Here is a 23,385-nt window from a genome sequence, read left to right on the forward strand (position 1 = left end):
GCACTATGCACGCATTCCGCCAATCCTCAGGCACCTCACCATGAGTCATACATACATTAAATAACCTTACCAACCAGTCAACAATACAGTCACCCCCTTTTTTAATAAATTCCACTGCAATACCATCCAAACCTGCTGCCTTGTCGGCTTTCATCTTCCGCAAAGCTTTTACTATCTCTTCTCTGTTTACCAAATCATTTTCCCTAACCCTCTCACTTTGCACACCACCTCGACCAAAACACCCTATATCTGCCACTCTGTCATCAGACACATTCAACAAACCTTCAAAATACTGATTCCATCTCCTTCTCACATCACCGCTACTTGTTATCACCTCCCCATTTACGCCCTTCACTGAAGTTCCCATTTGCTCCCTTGTCTTACGCACTTTATTTACCTCCTTCCAGAACATCTTTTTATTCTCCCTAAAATTTACTGATAGTCTCTCACCCCAACTCTCATTTGCCCTTTTTTTCACCTCTTGCACCTTTCTCTTGACCTCCTGTCTCTTTCTTTTATACTTCTCCCACTCAATAAATATATATATATATATATATATATATATATATATATATATATATATATATATATATATATATATATATATATATATATATATATTCAGTAAGATATTAATCATAATGGACTATCATTCACGTGTACAACATGACTGGTGACATACCGAGTAGGAAGCTCCAGCATCTACTTCAACGTGCGCAGAGATCCAGGTAGGTATTGTGGTGGTGAGCCTCTGCCACATCGTCTCACTTTGGCTCCCAGAAGCAGTGTAGTATAGCAACAGAAAGCCACACTCACTGCCTATCAACCGGTACCTGTGGGTGTTGTTACAATAGTTAGCAAAACAAGATAAAAGAAGATACAAATAATTTTTAAAATAACTTATCTATCACAATCTTTCCAACAAAGTAGAGTATATACTGCGTTCACCTCTTTCATCTATCGTCTTGTCTTATCTACCACACCAACCACTTCAAAGTGCCAAAGACTTTAGGACTCCGAGTTTGATTAGCATGTCACCATCATTACGTACTTTACTGTTACCTTTATTTGTAAGCAAGTTACCATAAAATGGCAATCACTACGTAATTTTTGTGTGTGCACGGTCAGTGCTTCTCCTAATGATCGTCTTATATTACATTATAAGATACATACTTTGGGTGTTAATAAGTTCTAAGTTCACATACTTAGAGTATTAGTAAACTGTAATCTCTCATACCCAGGGTAAAAGCAAACTGTAAGCTCACATTCCCATGATATCTGTAAACTCAAACTCAAATATCTCAAAGGGATAGAGCCAAAGTAATACCTACAGAAGAGGGAAAATGAACCAACGTTGCGGCGTAGAGCAAGATGGTCAAGTTGGGAGTCCTGCTTAGATATCGAGATTTCTTTCTTCTGAACAGTTGTTCCGTTTATACAAAGGATTGTATCCTTAATTGACAGAGTTGAGTCAACAGTGGTCCGATTCATAAACTCTCCCAGGATAACTTCCATTGACCCTTTCCCTCTTCTGTAGGTATTACTTTGGTTTTTGGTCCAGAGAGCTGGCTGCTATTGTGACCCCACCACTAACTAGACCACAAAATACTCGGAAACCTGCTGCGTTACATGATTATTGTGTGGCCATCAACAATTCGAGGGTGGGCCGCTTTAATAACTTTTTCCACCCCAATACCTCGAAACTTTGGAACTTTCTACCTTTCATATCCTTCCCAGTAACTATGACCTGGCGCTTTTTGAAAGGCAGGCTTCTCTCTTCCTCCAAAATTCAGAAATACTCCCTTGTCTTTTTTTTTCCCTTCATAATTCTCGCTATATTTCAGTTAAGGCCCGGGCTTGATATGGAATTTTTTCCTTGACTGAGGCCTTTGACGCAAATAAGAAAGCATCCTTAGGGCATTAGTAAGGTTTAAGGTCACATACCTAGGGTACCGGTAAGCTCTAAGCTCAAACATTTGAGGCATTAGTAAGCTCTAAACTCAAATTCTTAGGGTAATATTAACCTCGAAGCCCACATTCTTAGGGCATTAGTAAATTCTAACCTCACATAAATAAGGTATTAGTAAGTTCTAAGCTCTCATACATAGGGTATTAATAAGCTCGAAGCTCACATTCTTAAGAGAATTAGTAAGCTATAAGCTCATATTCTTAAGGCATTATCAATTCTTAGCTCATTTGCATAAGTAAGCTCTAAGCTCACCTACTTTGGGCATTAGCAAGCTCTATGCTCACATACCTATTGCATTAGTAACCTCCATGCTCACATACTTAGGGTATTAGTAACCCCTATGCTAAATTACTTGCTCTTTTGTCAAAGCGTTACACAAAACAATCACCGTGTCAGCTTCTTAGTCTAGCTGATGGGATTATAATAGACATTCAAGCAAATCATAATCCGAACAACAGATAATATCTCTTGATTCTTATCGTCTTGATTAGAATTAAAACATAATGGCATAAAGGAGAAACGAATTCCCCATGTCATCATCAAACAACAAGAGACAATAGATAACCAATAGATGTTTTGTGGTTGGCAGTTTACACGTTATAAACCCATAATGACCTCAATCAAATTCGGGAACTCCAGATCATTAAAGTTACATAGCATAAGCACTCTTGCAGTAGATTGACATACTTTCATAATTCTCTTTTATTTTTTTACTGTTGAGGTAAATGTCAGTTGGTCCATCATTCAAGAAGCAAGTTGGACAGAGAGGAATTAGTTAATACAGTATGATACCAAGTGCAATGATGTCATTGAGCCTATTGGTGTATTTGAAATATTCTGTTTCCCGTAATGAAGGCAAGTTATGATACCTTGAAGATCTTACGATCTGATAAAAAAAAATTAGGATAATCAATGAGAAACATCTTATGAAAATCACTTGAAATTGACGCATTGGAGTCCCAGTTGAGAGAGCTCAGGCGTGGTGACCGTAGATCTGTCGTCAGGAAAACGTCCCGTGGCGTTGACCAGAAGGTACCCCCCAGAGGGCAGCTCGGAGTCATCTACAACATGTTGGTGTTGCCAGTCAAAATCATCTGATGTGGCTTGGGTCATCGAACACAGATCTACCTCGAAATCACACCTGAAGATGTCACCAGCTACAAATTGAAAAGATAAGATATCATCTTACATTGCCACCTTTGATTACTTTAAGATATCCATACATTACACAGAGATGTAACCTTAGATAACTTAGGAATGTAAATTGTTAACATTCTAGGAAGTATCTATCTATTTCATATTTATATATCATTATACTTGATCGCTGTTTCCCGCGTCAGCGAGGAAGCGCCAAAAAACAGACGAAGAATGGCCCATCCACTCATATGACCATATATATACATACATAAACGCCCATACACGTACATATGCATACACATACATATACATATCAACAAAAAAATATTTACATACATATAGATACAAATACGCAGCATATACATATATGCACACGCACATAATGATACTTGCTTGCCTTCATTCATTCCCGGCGCCATCCTCTCCCACAGAAAACAGCATCGCCGCCCCCTGCGTGAGCGAGGTAGTGCCAGAAAAACAAAGAAAAAGAGGCCACATTCGTTCACTCTCAGTCTCTAGCTGTCATGTTTAATTCACCGAAACCACAGCTACTTATCCACCTCCAGGGCCCACAGACCTTTCCATGGCTTACCCAAAACGTTTCACATGCCCTTGTTCAGTCCAGTGACAGCACCTCAACCCCGTTATACCACATCGTTCTAATTCACTCTATTACTTGCACACCTCTCACCCTCGTGCATGTTCAGGCCCCGATCACTCAACATGATTTTTCACTCCATACATCCACCTCCAATTTGGTCTCCCACTTCTTATTCTCATCACCTCTAGCACATACATCCTCATTGTCAATGTTTCCTCGTCCATTTTTTTTCATATGTCCAAACCATTTCAGCAAACCCTCTTCTGCTCTCTCAACCACACTCCTATTTATATGTATTTGTATATATATGTGGTTTGGCCATTCTTCGTTTGTTCCTTGCGCTACCTCACGGACGCAGGAAACAGCGATTAAGTAGTGAAAGCTTTGCGGAAGATAAAAGCCGGCAAGGCGGCTAGTTTGGATGGTATTGCAGTGGAATTTATTAAAAAAGGGGGTGACAGGGTTGTTGACTGGTTGGTGAGGATATTAAATGTATGTATGGCTCGTGGTGAAGCGCCTGAGGATCGGCGGAATGCACGCATAGTGCCTTTTTACAAAGGCAAAGGGGATAAAGGTGAGTATTCAAATCACAAAGGTATAAGTTGGTTGAGTATCCCTGGGAAATTACATGGGAGGGTATTGATTGAGAAGGCGAAAGAATATACAGAGTATCAGATTGGGGAAGAGCAGTGTGGTTTCAGAAGTGGTAGAGGATGAGTGAATCAGGTGTTTGCTTTGAAGAATGTATATGAGAAATACTTGGAAAAACGAATGGATCTATATGTAGCATTTATGGATCTGGAGAAGGCATATGATAGAGTTGATAGAGATGCTCTATGGAAGGTATTAAGAGTATATGATGTGGGAGGCAAGTTGCTAGAAGCAGTGAAGAGTTTTTAGCTAGGATGTAAGGCATGTGTACGAGTAGGAAGAGAGGAAAGTGATTGGTTCTCAGTGAATGTCGGTTTCCAGCAGGGGTGTGTGATGTCTCCATGGTTGTTTAATTTGTTTAGGGGTGGGGTTGTTAGGGAAGTGAATACAAGAGTTTTAGAGAGAGGGGCAAGTATGCAGTCTGTTGTAGATGAGAGGGCTTGGGAAGTGAGTCAGTTGTTGTTCGTTGATGATACAGCGCTGGTGGCTGATTCCGGTGAGAAACTGCAGAAGCTGGTGACTGAGTTTGGTAAAGTGTGTGAAAGAAGAAAGCTGAGAGTAAATGTGAATAAGAGCAAGGTTATTAGGTACAGTAGGGTTGAGGGACAAGTCAATTGGGAGGTAAGTTTGAATGGAGAAAAGTTGAAGGAAGTAAAGCGCTTTAGATATCTGGGAGTGGATTTGGAAGTGGATGGGACCATGGATGCGGAAGCGAGTCACATGGTGGGGAGGGGACGAAGGTTCTGAGAGCGTTGAAGAATGTGGAAGGCGAGAACATTATCTCGGAAAGCAAAAATGGGTATGTTTGAAGGAATCACTGACAGCACGTCGACCCTGGTATACCACATCGTTCCAATTCACTCTATTCCTTGCACACCTTTCACCATCCTGCATGTTCAGGCCCCGATCGCTCAAAATCTTTTTCACTCCATCCTTCCACCTCCAATTTGGTCTCCCACTTTTCCTCGTTCCCTCCATCTCTGAAGCATATATCCTCTGTGTCAATCTTTCTTCACTCATTTTCTCAATGTGACCAAACCATTTCAATACACCCTCTTCTGCTCTCTCAACCACACTCTTTTTATTACTACACATCCCTCTAACCCTTTCATTACTTACTCGATCAAACCACCTCACACCACATATTGTCCTCAAACATCTTATTTCCAACACATCCACCCTCCTCCGCACAACCATATCTAGCCCACGCCTCGAAACCATATCACTTTGTTGGAACCAACAAAGTGATATGGTTTCGAGGCGTGGGCTAGATATGGTTGTGCGGAGGAGGGTGGATGTGTTGGAAATAAGATGTTTGAGGACAATATGTGGTGTGAGGTGGTTTGATCGAGTAAGTAATGAAAGGGTTAGAGGGATGTGTAGTAATAAAAAGAGTGTGGTTGAGAGAGCAGAAGAGGGTGTATTGAAATGGTTTGGTCACATTGAGAAAATGAGTGAAGAAAGATTGACACAGAGGATATATGCTTCAGAGATGGAGGGAACGAGGAAAAGTGGGAGACCAAATTGGAGGTGGAAGGATGGAGTGAAAAAGATTTTGAGCGATCGGGGCCTGAACATGCAGGATGGTGATAGGTGTGCAAGGAATAGAGTGAATTGGAACGATGTGGTATACCAGGGTCGACGTGCTGTCAGTGGATTGAACCATGGCATATATATATATATATATATATATATATATATATATATATATATATATATATATATATATATATATATATATTTTTTTTTTTTTTTTTTTTTTTCATACTATTTGCCATTTCCCGCGTGAGCGAGGTAGCGTTAAGAACAGAGAACTGGGCCTTAGAGGGAATATCCTCACCTGACCCCCTTCTCTGTTCCTTCTTTTGGAAAATTAAAAAAAAAACAAGAAAGGGGAGGATTTCCAGCCACCCGCTCCTTCCCCTTTTAGTCGCCTTCTACGACACGCAGGGAATACGTGGGAAGTATTCTTTCTCCCCTATTCATATATATATATGTATATATATATATATATATATATATATATATATATAATGAATAGACAAGGAAATACGAGTTTAAAACCTCACCGTAACGAACAAATTGTAATCACAAGAGATGGAGCCTCACGAGTATAAAAAGCTCTCCTCGTACAGTTTAAATAGGTAATTATAAATCGATAATTACACACACACACACACACACACACACACACACACACACACACACACACACACACACACACACACACACACACGCACACATACACTGCACTAAAAGGATCTTAGAGAGCTAGTAAAGATGATCCAGAGGAGGTCAACAAAGATGGTAGCAGAATTAAGAAAGCTGTGTGTGGGAATCTTTCAGCAGACAGTATCATTTTAAACCAGCAGGCTCCCCGTTACATGTTTTCTCATGTATTTCCATCTCTTTCGTAGTCTACCGTTTCTGATTTCAGTCGCAGTGATATACACAAACTCATGGGTAAAGGTATTACCTTGAATGAAGCAAAGTAATTTCTCCTTGAATTGCTTATTAACATATGCAATGATTTATCAGTTATAGTAGCTGAAAGCAGTGCCATAGATACGTTAAGGACAAACTAGGAAATTACTTCGCTTCATATCCACGACTGATATCATTCACGCTTCTCTAATGTCATGGAAAATTTATTTTTCCTCATTGAAACATCTGTGTCTCTGTGCTTGTACCATATTAACCACTGGTTTCTGCTCTCTTCCATCATTATAAACAGCCTGAAAGGTCTGTTACATAGCGAATATTTTGTATTTTGTATTTTTCTTGTACCTTCACGCAAACAGCCGATGTTCATCATTCAATTTGTCCTAAGTTGCTAAAGCATCTAATACTCTAATTCGTTCTTATTGCGTAAGACATCTTCATTTCTCATACGCAATTCGAATTTAGCTACATGTTTATATCTATGAGGCAATAAGAGTGAACCGTACACTTACATGGGGTTATTGTTGTGGGTGGTATGGCATCTGGGGGGAGGAGACTACATCCACCAGGTAGAGTAAAGAGGTCATCCAGGGCGATCCAACCATCGGCATATGATCCAGTAACTCCTTCAACAACGATCTCAAATTCTTCATCATTGGAAGAGCCGGTAATGCCAACCTAATGAAGTCAATGGACATGAAATAGTAACTCAAGGGAAATACACATTTCTTCGTCATATATTGGAAAAAGATAAAATAAAGGAAAATATATCATTATCATGTTGTGGTAATAGCGACACCAATCGATACTATGCACCATATAGGTATTACTTGTTCTGGCCTCAATTGGTTAAATAAAATGTAACCAATTTTAGTAATCTCATCTTATTATTTACCTGTCCAAAGAGCCATTGTGGGCCTTGATCTCCAGTCAGGGACCACAGGAGATTTTTTTCATTATCCGTTCGTGTGAGAACATTCAGCTGTGAACCATTATCACCACTGACAGAGAAGAAGAAAGAGAAACAATGGCCATTTACATCAGTGGCCATGCGTGAACTGACTAACTTAGTGACCATTCCACTCTGCTCACCAAAGTCCTCCACGACCATATAACCACCTGTTGAGGGAACAGTTGTCACTATGAACATGAGATTCTGGTCATAAAACTATCTGTTTATGGTTTCATTTCATCCATCAAGCGATATATTGTCATAATATGTATAATGATTAGCCTCCGAATGTCGCATAAAACCATTAGGTTAGAATAGTAAATAGTGCATTACATAATGTGATTAGTATCCTGAATCGCAATCATAAAAACTTGAGATATTAAAACACCGACTGTTCTTGAATATTACCCCTTGACTGTACAGATAACATTTATAGTGTTACGACTCAACTGTAAAATAATCGTTTCAATATTACGACCTTAACGTAAAAAAAAAAAAAAAAAATAAAATCTAAACTAAATTGTTGATGTGAATTAAGGGCAGAATCAGCGTTGTAGAAGAAACAAAGACTTACAACCTCACCAGATAACTAGCGTTCATCAAGTCTGTATAATGGCAAGTTACTTTGGAAGTCTTTTTCCTATTTTTGCTTTAGACAAACATCACTTTGACTCTGTTTAAGAGAGCAATGATAAATCAAAGAAACAAACATTCTATGCACAAACTAAGATGTATGCTGATGCTCAATACAGTGAAGCTGACACACATGAGGGACAACTGACCTGTGGAGGTGTTGGTGGTATGATCAAGCGATGGGCCGTGGCCGTGGCTCTCTAGGCCATCAGTCAACTCCCAGGACAGATCCTGATACGTCTCCACCCTCCACATGCATGTATGAGCATCTTCAAATGTGCATGATCCTGGCTGTGGAACAATGGCAAATGTATGTAGTAAAACGTTTCCCCGACCATGAAAATATCCAAACACTGTTTCTAATTTCTCTTTAACTTGCTGTTTAATTTCATAAAAGCGAATTTCTTTTATAAAAAAAAGTTAATTATCCTCCTGTCTGGAGCACCAACCTGAGGACAGGCAGTAGAGGTAAGGGAATAATCATCCACTGCCACCAGGCATGAGCCAGTCGATGGTGATGCTGATCCTACCTCACCCCGCACAACCAGACCGAAGGTTGCCTGATCTACCATGTTAGTGTAAGTCTGTTGCACCAGCGTCCACGTCAGAGCACCGTCTTTATCATTTAGATCCAAAAGTGAATTAGCTTCACCAGCAAACTCCACCTGAAAAGCGCATAATCTAGAGACTTCATTGACTAAATGCGTGTCTCATTGAGATAATATGAAGTTCTTTGATATTTCATATTACAAAAGTAATTTCAGATGACTAAAAACGAATGATTCAGATAATGAATCCAGTAAAGAGAAACGGCTTACCAAGACGCTGATATTGCCAGTGTGGACTCCACCGTAGCGCATATAGTACATCTGGAAGCAGTAGTCACCTGCTGCCATATCTATATACGGAGGCAACTGCAGAAGAGCCATTTTCTGGGCACCAGGTCCCTGCTTGGTTGAGGTCAGCTGGAGATAGTGACCAACAGGTGTTCCATATGAGTGATCAGAAGCCACACCTGGCAGTAAGAAGGATATATCGTCACACTGGTAAGAGGTGAACTAATACAAGTGTTCTAAATTACCGAAGGTTTTGATAGTCTTGATCAAACAAGTTACTCAAGACTTAATTAATCTGACTTCACTCGTAGTAATGGATACGAACTCATGGCCAAATAAAGCGAAGTACTTTTTCCTCAACATGACTGTAAATATATAAAATGATGTGCCAGTTAGAGTGGCTGACAGCAATCTATAGATACGTTTTGCCACACTTGATAGACATCTCACTGCAAGGCCGGTCTTTACATTGTTTACACCTCCCTCGTCACACTGACAGTCTCCAGGTTATTCATTGTGATGTATCTGTATGCCTTTAACGCAATGACCTGAGAGTTTCTGATGTCTTCTATTATCATAAACAGCTTGGGAAGGACCCAGTGGTTTGATAGTTTGAATTCCTTTATCTTCCTGCAGAAACATGAGGTAAAATTGCATGAACTCTTCCACTATAGATATATCGATATTGTCTCTGCTGAAAATTCGTTTATGTATTCATCTTTTATGTATAATTGATTGGTATCTTCACCCTAAGCTAAAATTTCCCAGTAAACAGCCTTCATATGAATAAAGGAAGGTGAGGGATAAACTGCTGCTGAGGATGAATGGTACTGGTCAATCTAACGATGATTTTTGTACATTTGCCTATATTTGTTTACGATTTTCTAACCTTATATCTTATGACACTAGCATACAGAATGGTGCGCATTATACCAGTAACGTTATGACGGTTTATTGTTACCAAGAATATATAAAGGATGATACTATGTAACGTATCTATGGAAACTATTACAGGATTTTTATCATTAGGTTCACAATTCACAAATAGATGTATATTTCTAACATTCCAACTCTGATGACACTTACCTCAGTACATGACTCAATCATAAACAACTTATCAAATTTTACTAATATATTTACAAAGAAGTTAACCTAATCTTGAAAACATCACGGGAATCCTGTAGATATTAATAAGATTGACATTGAAATTTCTCGGACAACGCAAACTGAGATACCTTTCAGGATTCATGATCATATCCTTATTTTTCCTTATGGTTTTCAAGACGTCATGGATGATATGTCAACTGCACATTATGCTTCAAGTTGCACATGGCAACATGCTTCTCCCCGAAATAGAATTCTACCCACATATTCGATCCAGATTCTATCCAAGGATTCTCCGAGTCTCGCACATTGCTGCTAATGCAGTACTTACCTCCTTGTGTGCCATTAACCCAGTCCCAGTTTGCACTGTCGTCCTCGTCCACCTGTCTCCAGCCACAGAGGTCCAACTCCTCAAAATCACACTGACGACCTGTCCTCATGTCGACCTGTGGCGGGGAGTTGTTAAAACTCAGTTGATTGATGTAAGCAATCAAGACTTAACTGAAAACTTTATCAATATTTACAAGATCTTTGGTTGAGGAGTAATGGTAAAACTAGTTATTTGCATATCGAAGAAAATTCAAGAAAGTGCAGGCAGGGGTGAACGACTCCCAACCATCCAAGCAAATCACACTTCGGCTACCTTGTATCAACAAGAACAGGAGAGGACAGTCAATGATAGCTTACAAAAGTGCTGAACGGAATTACATTTTCTTGTCAAGCTAAAATCCATCTTTTTTCTTTTACCAGACAACCCAGTCGTAGGCCACATAGGCCTCCTGTTGTCTGTCTTTCTCATGTAAACTCGTCAAGATAGGACAGGAAACCATAGCTGCGACGGAAAATTTGAAAAACAAAGGAATATGAAAACGGCAAGAAAGTGACAAACTGTAACCAGAATGAAACCTTTTCAGTCACATTGTCTTCTTTACAATACATTCAAAGAGCAATAGCTACTTTCACTTTCCGAGCTCTAATCGTCTTAGTCATCTTTAGAAAGACACATACAGATGATATAAGCATCTCAAAACTGGACATTCTTAGAAGGTATATAAAAAAGATGAAATTTAATTTCAGAACTGTTCTCACATATAATATACTTGAACAGATAATTTCCTCTGGATTTACTAACATCGACATTGTCACAAGTAATGTTGTAGTAGAGCAAGTCATCGAGGGTGACGAAGGTGTACTCGTGATCTGGCATAAGGGATGCCTCCAGGATGATGACCCAGCTAGAGGCGCCGACGTTCATGTCCACTTTGGCTGACCTCCACTTGTTGCCCTGACTGCCTGACCGAGTCCAACTGTCACTTGTATTAACTCTTACCTGTGAACGAGGAAGGTACATTAGAAAACTACCTGACAACTAATCTTAATGGACCATAATATTATGGTATACTATGGTCAAGAGAAAGGTCCAAGGGGCGAAAACGAGGGCAAATGAGAGTTGGGGTGAGAGAGTATCATTAAATTTTAGGGAGAATAAAAGGATATTTTGGAAGGAGGTAAATAAAGTGCGTAAGACAAGGGAACAAATGGGAACTTCAGTGAGGGGGGCTAATGGGGAGGTGATAACAAGTAGTGGTGATGTGAGAAGGAGATGGAGCGAGTATTTTGAAGGTTTGTTGAATGTGTTTGATGATAGAGTGGCAGATATAGGGTGTTTTGGTCGAGATGGTGTGCAAAGTGAGAGAGTTCCGGAGAATGATTTGGTAAACAGAGAAGAGGTAGTAAAAGCTTTGCAGAAGATGAAAGCCGGCAAGGCAGCAGGTTTGGATGGTACTACAGTGGAATTCATTAAAAAAAGGGGGTGACTGTATTGTTGACTGGTTGGTGAGGTTATTTAATGTATGTATGACTCATGGTGAGGTGCCTGAGGATTGGCGGAATGCTTGCATAGTGCCATTGTACAAAGGCAAAGGGGATAAAAGTGAGTGCTCAAATTACAGAGGTATAAGTTTCTTGAGTATTCCTGGTAAATTATATGGGAGGGTATTGATCGAGAGGGTGAAGGCATGTACAGAGCATCAGATTGGGGAAGAGCAGTGTGGATTCAGAAGTGGTAGAGGATGTGTGGATTAGGTGTTTGCTTTGAAGAATGTATGTGAGAAATACTTAGAAAAGCAAATGGATTTGTATGTAGCATTTATGGATCTGGAGAAGGCATATGATAGAGTTGATAGAGATGCTCTGTGGAAGGTATCAAGAATATATGGTGTGGGAGGCAAGCTGTTAGAAGCAGTGAAAAGTTTTTATCGAGGATAAAAGGCATGTGTACGAGTAGGAAGAGAGGAAAGTGATTGGTTCTCAGTGAATGTTGGTCTGCGGCAGGGGTGTGTTATATCTCCATTGTTGTTTAATTTGTTTATGGGTGGGTTTGTTAGGGAGGTGAATGCAAGAGTCTTGGAAAAAGGGGCAAGTATGCAGTCTGTTGTGGATGACAGAGCTTGGGAAGCGAGTCAGTTGTTCTTCGCTGATGATACAACGCTGGTGGCTGATTCGTGTGAGAAACTGCAGAAGCTGGTGACTGGGTTTGGTAAAGTGTGTTAAAGAAGAAAGATGAGAGTAAATGTGAATAACAGTAAGGTTATTAGGTACAGTAGGGTTGAGGGACAAGTCAATTGGGAGGTAAGTTTGAATGGAGAAAAACTGGAGGAAGTGAAGTGTTTTAGATATCTGGGAATGGATCTGGCAGCGGATGGAACCATGGAAGCGGAAGTGAATCTTAGGGTGGGGGAGAGGGCAAAAGTTCTGAGAGCGTTGAAGAATGTGTGGAAGTCGAGAATATTATCTCGGAAAGCAAAAATGGGTATGTTTGAAGGTTGATTCCAACAATGTTATATGGTTGCGAGGCGTGGGCTATAGATAGAGTTGTGCGGAGGAGGGTGGATGTGCTGGAAATGAGATGTTTGAGGACAATATGTGGTGTGAGGTGGTTTGACCGAGTAAGTAATAATAGGGTAAGAGAGAAGTGTGGTAATAAGAAGAGTGTGGTTGAGAGAGCAGAAGAGGGTGTTCTGAAATGGTTTGGTCACATGGAGAGAATGAGTTAGGGAAGATTGACTAAGAGGATATATGTGTCAGAGGTGGAGGGAACGAGGAGAAGTGGGAGACTAAATTGAAGGTGGAAAGATGGTGTGAATAAGATTTTGAGTGATCGGGGCCTGAACATGCAGGAGGGTAAAAGACGTGCAAGGAATAGAGTGAATAGGAACGATGTGGTATACCGGGGTCGACTTGCTGTCAATGGATTGAACCAGGGCATGTGAAGCGTCTGGGGTAAACCATGGAAAGTTCTGTGGGGCCTGGATGTGGAAAGGGAGCTGTGGTTTCGGTGCATTATACATGACAGCTAGAGACTGAGTGTGAACGAGTGTGGCCTTTGTTGTCTTTTCCTAGCGCTACCTCATGCACATGCGGGGGGAGGGTTTGTTATTTCATGTGTGGCGGGGTGTCAGGCAGTATGAATTATGTACATGTGTATATATGTATATGTCTGTGTGTGTGTATATATTTATACGTTGAGATGTATAGGTATGTATATTTGCGTGTGTGGACGTGTATGTATATACATGTGTATGTGGGTGGGTTGGGCCATTCTTTCGTCTGTTTCCTTGCGCTACCTCGCTAACGCGGGAGACAGCGACAAAGTAAATAAATAATAGAATAAATAAATCCTACTTACTACTCTCCCCACACGTAATATGTATAGTGAACATATTCTTAATTTGTTTAGGCAACGATGAAAAATCATACGAATTCTAAAGAAAGTCTTGGAAAGAAAAATCAGGTACCCGTACTGTACTTGTATATGAAACTGAATTCCACATAAAGTCGACTTGAGTAAGACCGTGTGGCTGGCGACAAGTGTCAGAATCACTGTAAAGGTTATATTACACTGCAATACTGACGTGAAATTCAGTAACTCAACATGTCTACGCTAAACATTTCAAGACAACACAATAACGGCACATGATCCACAAACTGTACTACATTATACTGCCAAGAAACCTAAACTCGAGCAAAGTGTTTACGTAAGTATTTTTTCCTTTTGTGTTTTATCTTATCATTATCTTGTGTGTCTCCCAATATCCTGTCTAAAGCAATGCATTCTCATTATCGAAATTTCTGATTTTTATGTTATAAACAAAAACATCATTCAATGAAATGTCTGGCGAGTTCTACATTGTGGCTTAGTTGCTGCATACACTGAGTAAATAGCTTCCTTGTGCTAGAAAAAAGGAAGAAGATGGAGGAGGGAGGAGGGCTTGTGTAGTATACGCAAGAGTGGTAGAGCGAGGGAGGAGGGAGGCAAACACAGAGTATGGGAAACACCACCTTGATAATGTTTAGCTTGGAAATTTGAAATAACCTGCCAAATGTTGCTGCGGTGCGAATGTTGTCAGTGAAAATTAGAAAAATAATTCTGTTATTACTCACCCTGAAATGCTTCCATGGGCGCTTAAGATCACCCAGTCCACTGTTAGAAATATTCCAATTCATTCTTATGCAGTATTTGGCATTTAGATGCACAGCGTGATCTGCTGGGGAAGTCTTATTATACCCTGTTCACTCAGATCTGATAGCTGGGTTGGCACAAAGCTTAGCTGGTACTGGCGGACACAAACAGGCGAAGGGCGCGTGCGTGGAGTAGGGAGTCACTTTGGTTACCAGACAACAATGACTGGCCGCCGCGAGAACATAACAGCCAGAGGGTGGCGAGCCGTCTGCAGTCAGGCTGCTGTAATAGCCTAGCCAACTTTATATTGCCATAAATTGATTTACTTATAGTTAGGCAGATCAAAGAACTGCATTGATTAAGATAAATCTACAATATCTCTTGACATTTTATGATTATCAGACGTAATTACTGCTGGTTAAGGCTTGAAAACCTGACAACTGTTATAACACTTCTCTGGCTTCTGCCAGCTCTGTAAAATTTACCTGTTCACGACACCTGTCAAGTCTATTACATCATACCATGATAAAAGGCTTTCATACTATCATTACATTACAGTAAGAAAGTGTGAAATAAATCATTACAAACCTTTAAATAATGGGGAGTAAGTTGCAGTATCAGCAGAGTTTGGCACGCGCCGCTCTAGTTTCCCGCCATTTCTTCATTTTCATATATTTCAGCCAAAAATGAAGCGAAATAAAGAGGTGAAAAACATTTCAAGAACAGTAATTGGCTGATTTTGTATCTACCGAAATATAGTGACCAGTGCAAAATGCATCCTGGCTAATAAATAAGAAAATATTAAACTGACGATCTGAAAGCGCATGAAATGCGCTGTGCCAGATGTTAGCCCTTTGAACTTCTAATGTCGAATTTGCCTGTTTTTCTTTGAGTCATGTAAAATAAAGCCAGAGACAAAAGAGTTACAAAATATTACGTGAGCTGGCAAATAATAATCATATACAGAATACTGAAAATTGGCACTAACCAATATATACAATTGGTATCATTGCCTTATAAGACAAAACACGTAACCTTGTTGATTGAAAACACCTACATGCCCGCAGTTACTTCAAACGTCACTCATCGTTTTATAAAACATTATAGTCAACTTAAATTTTCATTGATAAGGGTAAACTTTTATGCTATTTTTGACCTCTTTAGCCTCAGAAATCATTCCATATTTAAACTGACTGCTTACATTGCAAGCAATTTACAATCATGATTTAGTATGTAGGTTTACCATGTGCTGAGTATTTCATTAACCAATCAGCACCCATAATTCAAACGCTTATAGGTTCCAGCTATCAGATCTGAGTGAACAGGTTATGGCACTATGTTCAATTTCACTGAGTGAAAGTTTAATGTAATCCTCTCAAACTTGATTCTACCAGTGAATACACACACACTTCTTCCCCGAATGTTCTTCCTCAGAATATTGTTATCATCTAGCTTGGTGATGATGCATGTGTTGTACTTAAATATCCCTCCGTTAAACAGAAACCAAACTTTTTAAAGGCTGATACAAATGATGGTTCTCACCGTGAGCTGGGACTTAACTCCCCTCAGGAAGTACCAAAATACAAAACATTTGACAGGTTGATTCTTCATGTCGGGGCTCTGAAGAGTTGAGAATTTCGTGATGTCTATACTGTCTGGGCTGCGTGACACGGAAGCGTAGTGACCCAAACCTGTGGTGTGGTCACTTACTGGACCGATGCCCTCTATGCCTAGAGCACCCTGTTGAGAACAAGAAGGGCATATATATATATATATATATATATATATATATATATATATATATATATATATATATATATATATATATATATTTATATATATATATATATATATATATATATATTTATATATATATATATTATATATGTATATATATATATTTTTTTTTATATCATATTTATATAATATCCCTGGCGATAGGAGAGAAAGAAGACTTCCCACGCATTCCCGGCGTGTCGTAGAAAACGACTAAAGGGGACGGAAGCGGGGGCTAGAAACCCTTCCCTCCTTGTATTTTGACTTTCTAAAAGGGGAAACAGAAGAGGGAATTATGCGGGGAGTGCTCATCCTACTCGAAAACCCAGACTGGGGTGTCTAAATGTGTGTGGATGTAACCAAGATGAGAAAAAAGGAGAGGTAGGTAGTATATTTGAGGAAAGAAACCTGGATGTTTTGCCTCTGAGTTAAACGAAGCTCAAGGGTAAAGGGGAAGAGTGGATTGAGAATGTCTAGGGAGTAAAGTCAGGGGTTGGTGAAAGACAAGGGCAAAGGAAGGAGTAGCACTACTCCCGAAACAGGAGTTGTGGGAGTATGTGATAGAGTGTAAGAAAGTAAACCCTATATTGATTTGGGTAAAACTGAAAGTGGATGGAGAGAGATGGGTGATTATTGGTGCCTATGCACCTGGTCATGAGAAGATAGATCATGAGAGGCAAGTGCTTTGGAAGCAGCTGAGTAAGTGTGTTAGCAGCTTTGATGCACGAGACCGGATTATAGTGATGGGTGATTTGGATGCAAAGGTGAGTGATATAAACAGTTGAGGGTATAATTGTTGTACATGGGGTGCTTAATGTTGTAAATGGAAATGGTGAAGAGCTTGTAGATTCATGTGCTGAAAAAGGACTGGAGATTGGGAATATCTGTTTTAAAAAGAGAGATATACATAAGTATACGTATGGAAGCAAGAGAGATGGCCAGAAAGCGTCATTGGATTATGTGTTAATTGATAGGCGCGTGAAAAAAAGACTTTTGGGTGTTAATACGCTGAGAGGGGCAACTGGAGGGATGTCTTATCACTATCTTGTGGAGGCGTAGGTGAAGATATGTAGAGGTTTTCAGAAAAGAAGAGGGAATGTTGGGGTAAAGAGAGTGGTGAGAGTAAGTGAGCTTGGAGAAGAGACTTGTATTAGGAAGTACCAGGAGAGATTGAATGCAGAATGGAAAAAGGTGAAACAAATGACGTAAGGGGAGTTGGGAAGGGATTGGGTGTATTTAGAGAAGCAGTGATTGCTTGAGCAAAAGATGCCTGTGGCGAGAGAAAGGTGGGAGGTGGGCAGATAAGAAAGGGTAGTGAGTGGTGGGATGAACAAGTAAGAGTGTCAGTGAAAGAGAAGAGAGAGGCATTTGGACAATTTTTGCAGGGAAATGGTGCAAATGACTGAGAGATGTATGAAAGAAAGAGGCAGGAGGTCAAGAGAAAAGTGCAATAGGTAAAAAAGAGGGCAAATGAGAGTTGAGGTGAGAGAGTATCAATAGATTTTAGGGAAAATAAAAAGATGTTTTGGAAGAAGGTAAATAAAGTGCATAAGACAAGAGAACAAATGGGAACATCGGTGAAGGGGGCAAATGGGGAGGTAATAACAAGTAATAGTGAAGTGAGAGGGAGACGGAGTGAGTATTTTGAAGGTTTGTTGAATGTGTTTGTTGATAGAGTGGCAGATATTGGGCGTTTTGGTCGAGGTGGTGTGCGAAGTGAGAGGGTCAGGGAGAATGATTTGGTAAACAGAGAAGAGATGGTGAAAGTTTTGCGGAAGATGAAAGCTGGCATGGCGGCGGGTTTGGATGTCACTGCAGTGTAATTTATTAAAAAAGGGGGTGACTGTGTTGTTGAGTGGTTGATGAGAACATTCAGTGTATGTATGGTTCATGGTGAAGTGCCTGAGGATTGGCGGAATGCATGCATAGTGCCATTGTACAAAGGCAAAGAGGATAAAGGTGAGTGTTCAAATTACAGAGGTATAAGTTTGTTGAGTATTCCTGGGAAATTATATGGGAGGGTATTGATTGAGAGGGTGAAGGTATGTACAGAGCATCAGATTGGGGAAGAGCAATGTGGCTTCAGAAGTGGTAAGAGATGAGTGGATCAGGTGTTTGCTTTGAAGAATGTATGTGAGAAATACTTAGTAAAACAAATGGATTTGTATGTAGCATTCATGAATCTGGAGAAGGCATATGATAGAGTTGATAGAGATGTTCTGTGGAAGTTATCAAGAATATATGGTGTGGGAGGCAAGTTGTTAGAAGCAGTGAAAAGTTTTTATCGAGGATGTAAGGCATGTGTACGTGTAGGAAGAGAGGAAAATGATTGGTTCTCCGTGAATGTTGGTTTGCGGCAGAGGTGTGTGATGTCTCCATGGTTGTTTAATTTGTTTATGGATGGGGTTGTTAGGGAGGTAAATGCAAGAGTTTTGGAAACAGGGGTGAGTATGCAGTCTGTTGAGAACGAGAGAGCTTGGGAAGTGAGTCAGTTGTTGTTCGCTGATGATACAGCGCTGATGGCTGATTCGTGTGAGAAACTGCAGAAGCTTGTGACCGAGTTTGGTAAAGTGTGTGAAAGAAGAAAGATGAGTGTAAATATGAATAAGAGCAAGGTTATTAGGTACAGTAGGGTTGAGGGTCAAGTCAATTGGGAGGTAAGTTTAAATGGAGAAAAACTGGAGGAAGTGAAGTGGTTTAGATTTCTGGGAGTAGATTTGGCAGCGGATGGAACCATGGAAGCGGAAGTGAATCATAGGGTGGGGAAGGGGGCGAAATCTCTGAAAGCGTTGAAGAATGTGTGGAAGTCGAGAACATTATATCGGAAAGCAAAAATGGGTATGTTTGAAGGAATAGTGGTTCCAACAATGTTATATGGTTGCGAGGCGTGGGCTATAGATAGAGTTATGCGGAGGAGGGTGGATGTACTGGAAATGAGATGTTTGAGGACAATATGTGGTGTGAGGTGGCAATAATAGGGTAAGAGAAATGTGTGGTAATAAAAAGAGTGTGGTTGAGAGAGCAGAAGAGGTTGTTTTGAAATGGTTTGGTCACATGGAGAGAATGAATGAGGAAAGATTGACAAAGAGGATATATGTGTCAGAGGTAGAGGGAACGAGGAGAAGTGGGAGACCAAATAGGAGGTGGAAAGATGGAGTGAAAAAGATTTTGAGTGATTGGGCCTGAACAGGAGGAGGGTGAAAGGCGTGCAAGGAATAGAGTGAATTGGAACGATGTGGTATACCGGGGTCGACGTGCTGTCAATGGATTGAACCAGGGCATGTGAAGTGCCTGGGGTAAACCATGGAAAGTTTTGTGGGGCCTGGATGTAGAAAGGGAGCTGTGGTTTCGATGCATTATACATGACAGCAAGAGACTGAGCGTGAACGAATGTGGCCTTTGTTGTCTTTTCCTGGCGCTACCTCGCGCACATGCGGGGTGAGGGGTTTGTTATTTCATGTGTGGCTGGGTGGCGATAGGAATGAATAAAGGCAGACAGTATGAATTATGTACCTGTGTATATATGTATATGTCTGTGTGTGTATATATATGTATACGTTGAGATGAATAGGTATTTATATTTGCATGTGCGGACGTGTATGTATATACATGTGTATGTGGGTGGATTGGGCATTCTTTCGTCTGTTTCCTTGCGCTACCTCGCTAACGCGGGAGACAGCGACAAAGTAAAATAAATAAATAAATAGATAAATAAATAAATAATTCTTAATGCTCTTCATTTCACTAAGTCAGAAGATGTAGGTTCTCTTCTTCAAACACGCAGACCATCTCTCTCTTCTTATCATATTAACATCAGACACCCCATCCTAAGCCTTTGAGAAGAATGAGCACTCCTCGCTTACTTCCTCCATCTGTCCCAGCTTTCGAAAACAGAGAGACAATACAAGTTATTTGAGAGCTTTTGTACTGTAAAATGGAACCATTTGCAACTGGCTTTTATGAAACAACATTGAAATGTGTATGGAACAACTTTGAAATGTATATAAACAACACAGCATGTTACTTTTAGCATATGGTCTCTAGATTTTATAAAGACATGACTGAACGGCTGAAAACGCCTAAGCAATTCTTTTCAGACTCCAGGATTCACCGCCTATATTTCCAACCCTCAGACAAACCCAGAACAATTTGCAAACTCAGGGGTGATGCTCACTGCATTACTGATCTCACCTTCACAATTAGCCACTTGAATTCATCGTTAGGTGTAATATCCTGCCAGCCACAGAATGGGTCGTCTCGGTTTTCAAAGTCACAGAAGAAGTTATAGCCCGGAGTCTGTGTAGGAAGAGAGGTGGTGGTGGTAGGCATTGGCGTGCCCACGTCTGCCTCAGACGGTTCAAAGGTACAGCTCTCTGCAAGTCTGAGTTCAGTGCCGTCTACAGCGATGGTGCCATTTTTAGTTTTATCATCATTGACTGTGAAACCTTCAATAATGATCTGAAAAAAAGCATAAGGAAAGACGTCAACAAACATAAAGAAATAAATGATGTATCTTATGAAGGTGAACTGTGGAAGATTCATTATGGCCTTAAAGATAATTTGATTTTTTTGGGGGGTATGGATATGGTTGCAGCTGAGAAACACAGTACTTTCAATTGACAAATGAAGTTTACCTATTGTTTTATACAACAATATAGTCTTTTTAATATGAAAACATCTAGACTGGCACGTACGTAACCGGTATCAAGTGAATCTGGTATCATTATATCACCGGTACAAAAATAGTTATAGAAACCTACATGTTTATCATTTGTGACAAAAAGGCCGGAAAATGCATGTATCAGAACCATTATAACACCTTGAGCTATTCACTTATAGCCACCAGAATAACATACGCGTTTCTTTTTTTTATGTAAGACATCATATTCAATGTTTCCATGATATTACTGTGAGAGGAGGTGCTGTACACAAAATAGGTGTTTCAGTTTTTAACGGAGTCGGAAAAATGAACAGGTGCAACACATTATGCTTTATGCGAAAATTTATTTATGGTCACCATGATATGTAAAGCACCTCTCTGCATTGGCGAGAACAGATCTGCTCGGCTCTAATTTTGTCCTCAGAGTCGCGAGAAGCGGCGCTTCTGCAGACTATGTATACCCGCAGTCAGGACGAACACGGGGCACACTCAGGGACGGACAAGTAGACAGGTAATATTCCCTCCATCTGCCTGGCAGTAGGTACACAAAGCATGCTCCAATATCAGCATTAAGAGAACGTTAGTCCCTCAGATTTTCTCTTCTCTGTGGCTCAGCTAAACACATACCAGAGACGAGGTGTCGGTTGGGTAGACTGGCATCCTGCCGTACTTCCACTGTGAGGTGCTGGTCTGTGGGCCTGAGAGTTGCCACAGCGTCAATTGGTTACCGTCAAAGTCTTCATGATTAATCTGAAGGGTAACAGCGTTTGAGCCCCCCATGTTGTACCTGAGGAGAGGGATATTGTGATAAAATCTGTATCGTGACTGAAACAGCACATGATGAACATACATGTAACAAACCAAGATCCGAGGGTTACAGGAGTGATTACATGAGTGTAGACGGAAGCAAATGGAGCAGCCATTATCTCTCTTGAACATGGTAAGAGCAAAATTAATCTTACACTAGATCTACAGGTTTTCCTCTCTTCTTCTTGAGCTGAAATGAAAGAAACTTGTGAGTACCGTAAAGAAGATCATGGGATTTCAGGCAAGAGATCAGGCATATCGGGTTTGGAAAAATCTCTCGTTCTTCTGCCTCCCATTCAACTTTTATCACTGCCCATAATCGTTGCAGGCACGTCATCTGTGAGGCGAAACGTTTCTTTATCCAAAGGAAGTGTGATAACCTCTCCTCGTCATCTAATGACAAGTCTTTCTGTTCTTTAGCTAAGGGCATCTCAAACAACTTCTGTCGCTCTACATTTTCTTCACTTTTCCGTTCTGACGATATTATAGCTGTCTCTCCCTTTGACAAAGTAATCCTCTTTGGTTTCTGTTTCTCCTCTGACTCCACCTTGGATGACTCTAACATTCCTTCACCCTCTAATGCACCTCTCATCAATCCTCTGTCCTTTCCCGTAATCTCTTTTCGGAATGTCCGAAAAGTGCTTCTTTCTCTGGACACAAGAAAGGTTCATGATCCTGATGGTATCCATCCCCGTGTACTGAAAGAGTGTGCCTCTGAACGTGCACCTGTGCTCGCTCGTCTGTCCCGTTTCTGTTTAAAAACCAAAACTTTTCCTTCCCTTTGGAAGCATGCGTTGATACAACTCATCCCTAAGAAGAGTGACCGTTCTGACCCCTCTAACTATCGTTCTATTGCTTTGACAACTGCCATTTCCAGTCTTTGGATCCCTCCTAAACTCCCAAATCCTTCAACTCCTCGAAAATTATAGTCCTCTCACTGATCATCAGTATGGTTTCCGGAAGGGGAAATCCGCTGATGATATTCTTTCCTATCTTACTAATGTCTGGTTATCCCTGAGAGATTTTGGTGAGTCATGCGTAGTTGCCTTTGACATCTAAGGCTTTTGACAGGGTGTGGCATCGGGGTTTCATCTCTACTCTCCCCCGTTTTGGCTTACCTCCCTCACTTTGCTCCTTCATTTCTAGCTTCCTCTCTGGCCGATCTATCTCTGTGGATGTTGTTGGATCAGCCTCCCTTCTTTTCTCCATCAACAGCGATGTCCCTCAAGGTTCTGTCCAGACCCCTACACTTTTTCTCTTTTCTTCTTCAACGATTTTCTCTCCACAAATAATCGAATGCACTTACACGCTAACGACTCAACACTGCATTCATCCATATCCTTCAATTCTGCTCC

General features: G+C 40.5%; 1 protein-coding gene across 1 annotated transcript in view; it reads right to left on the bottom strand.

Moving 5' to 3' along the window:
• LOC139750161 (MAM and LDL-receptor class A domain-containing protein 1-like) overlaps positions 1 to 23,385 on the bottom strand; it is a 212,290-nt gene that overhangs the window by 88,842 nt on the left and 100,063 nt on the right. Inside the window, exons 28-39 of the mRNA XM_071664505.1 lie at positions 21,851 to 22,010; positions 20,755 to 21,021; positions 16,330 to 16,527; positions 11,458 to 11,655; positions 10,657 to 10,771; positions 9,204 to 9,400; positions 8,835 to 9,050; positions 8,535 to 8,676; positions 7,696 to 7,919; positions 7,313 to 7,478; positions 2,907 to 3,126; positions 683 to 833 (exon numbers count right to left, since the gene is read on the bottom strand). Of these exons, the coding sequence (XP_071520606.1) occupies positions 683 to 833; positions 2,907 to 3,126; positions 7,313 to 7,478; positions 7,696 to 7,919; positions 8,535 to 8,676; positions 8,835 to 9,050; positions 9,204 to 9,400; positions 10,657 to 10,771; positions 11,458 to 11,655; positions 16,330 to 16,527; positions 20,755 to 21,021; positions 21,851 to 22,010 (2,254 nt within the window). The remainder of the gene's footprint in view (positions 1 to 682; positions 834 to 2,906; positions 3,127 to 7,312; positions 7,479 to 7,695; positions 7,920 to 8,534; positions 8,677 to 8,834; positions 9,051 to 9,203; positions 9,401 to 10,656; positions 10,772 to 11,457; positions 11,656 to 16,329; positions 16,528 to 20,754; positions 21,022 to 21,850; positions 22,011 to 23,385) is intronic.

This window comes from Panulirus ornatus, chromosome 9 (assembly GCF_036320965.1).
Source record: "Panulirus ornatus isolate Po-2019 chromosome 9, ASM3632096v1, whole genome shotgun sequence".
NCBI lineage: Eukaryota > Metazoa > Arthropoda > Malacostraca > Decapoda > Palinuridae > Panulirus > Panulirus ornatus.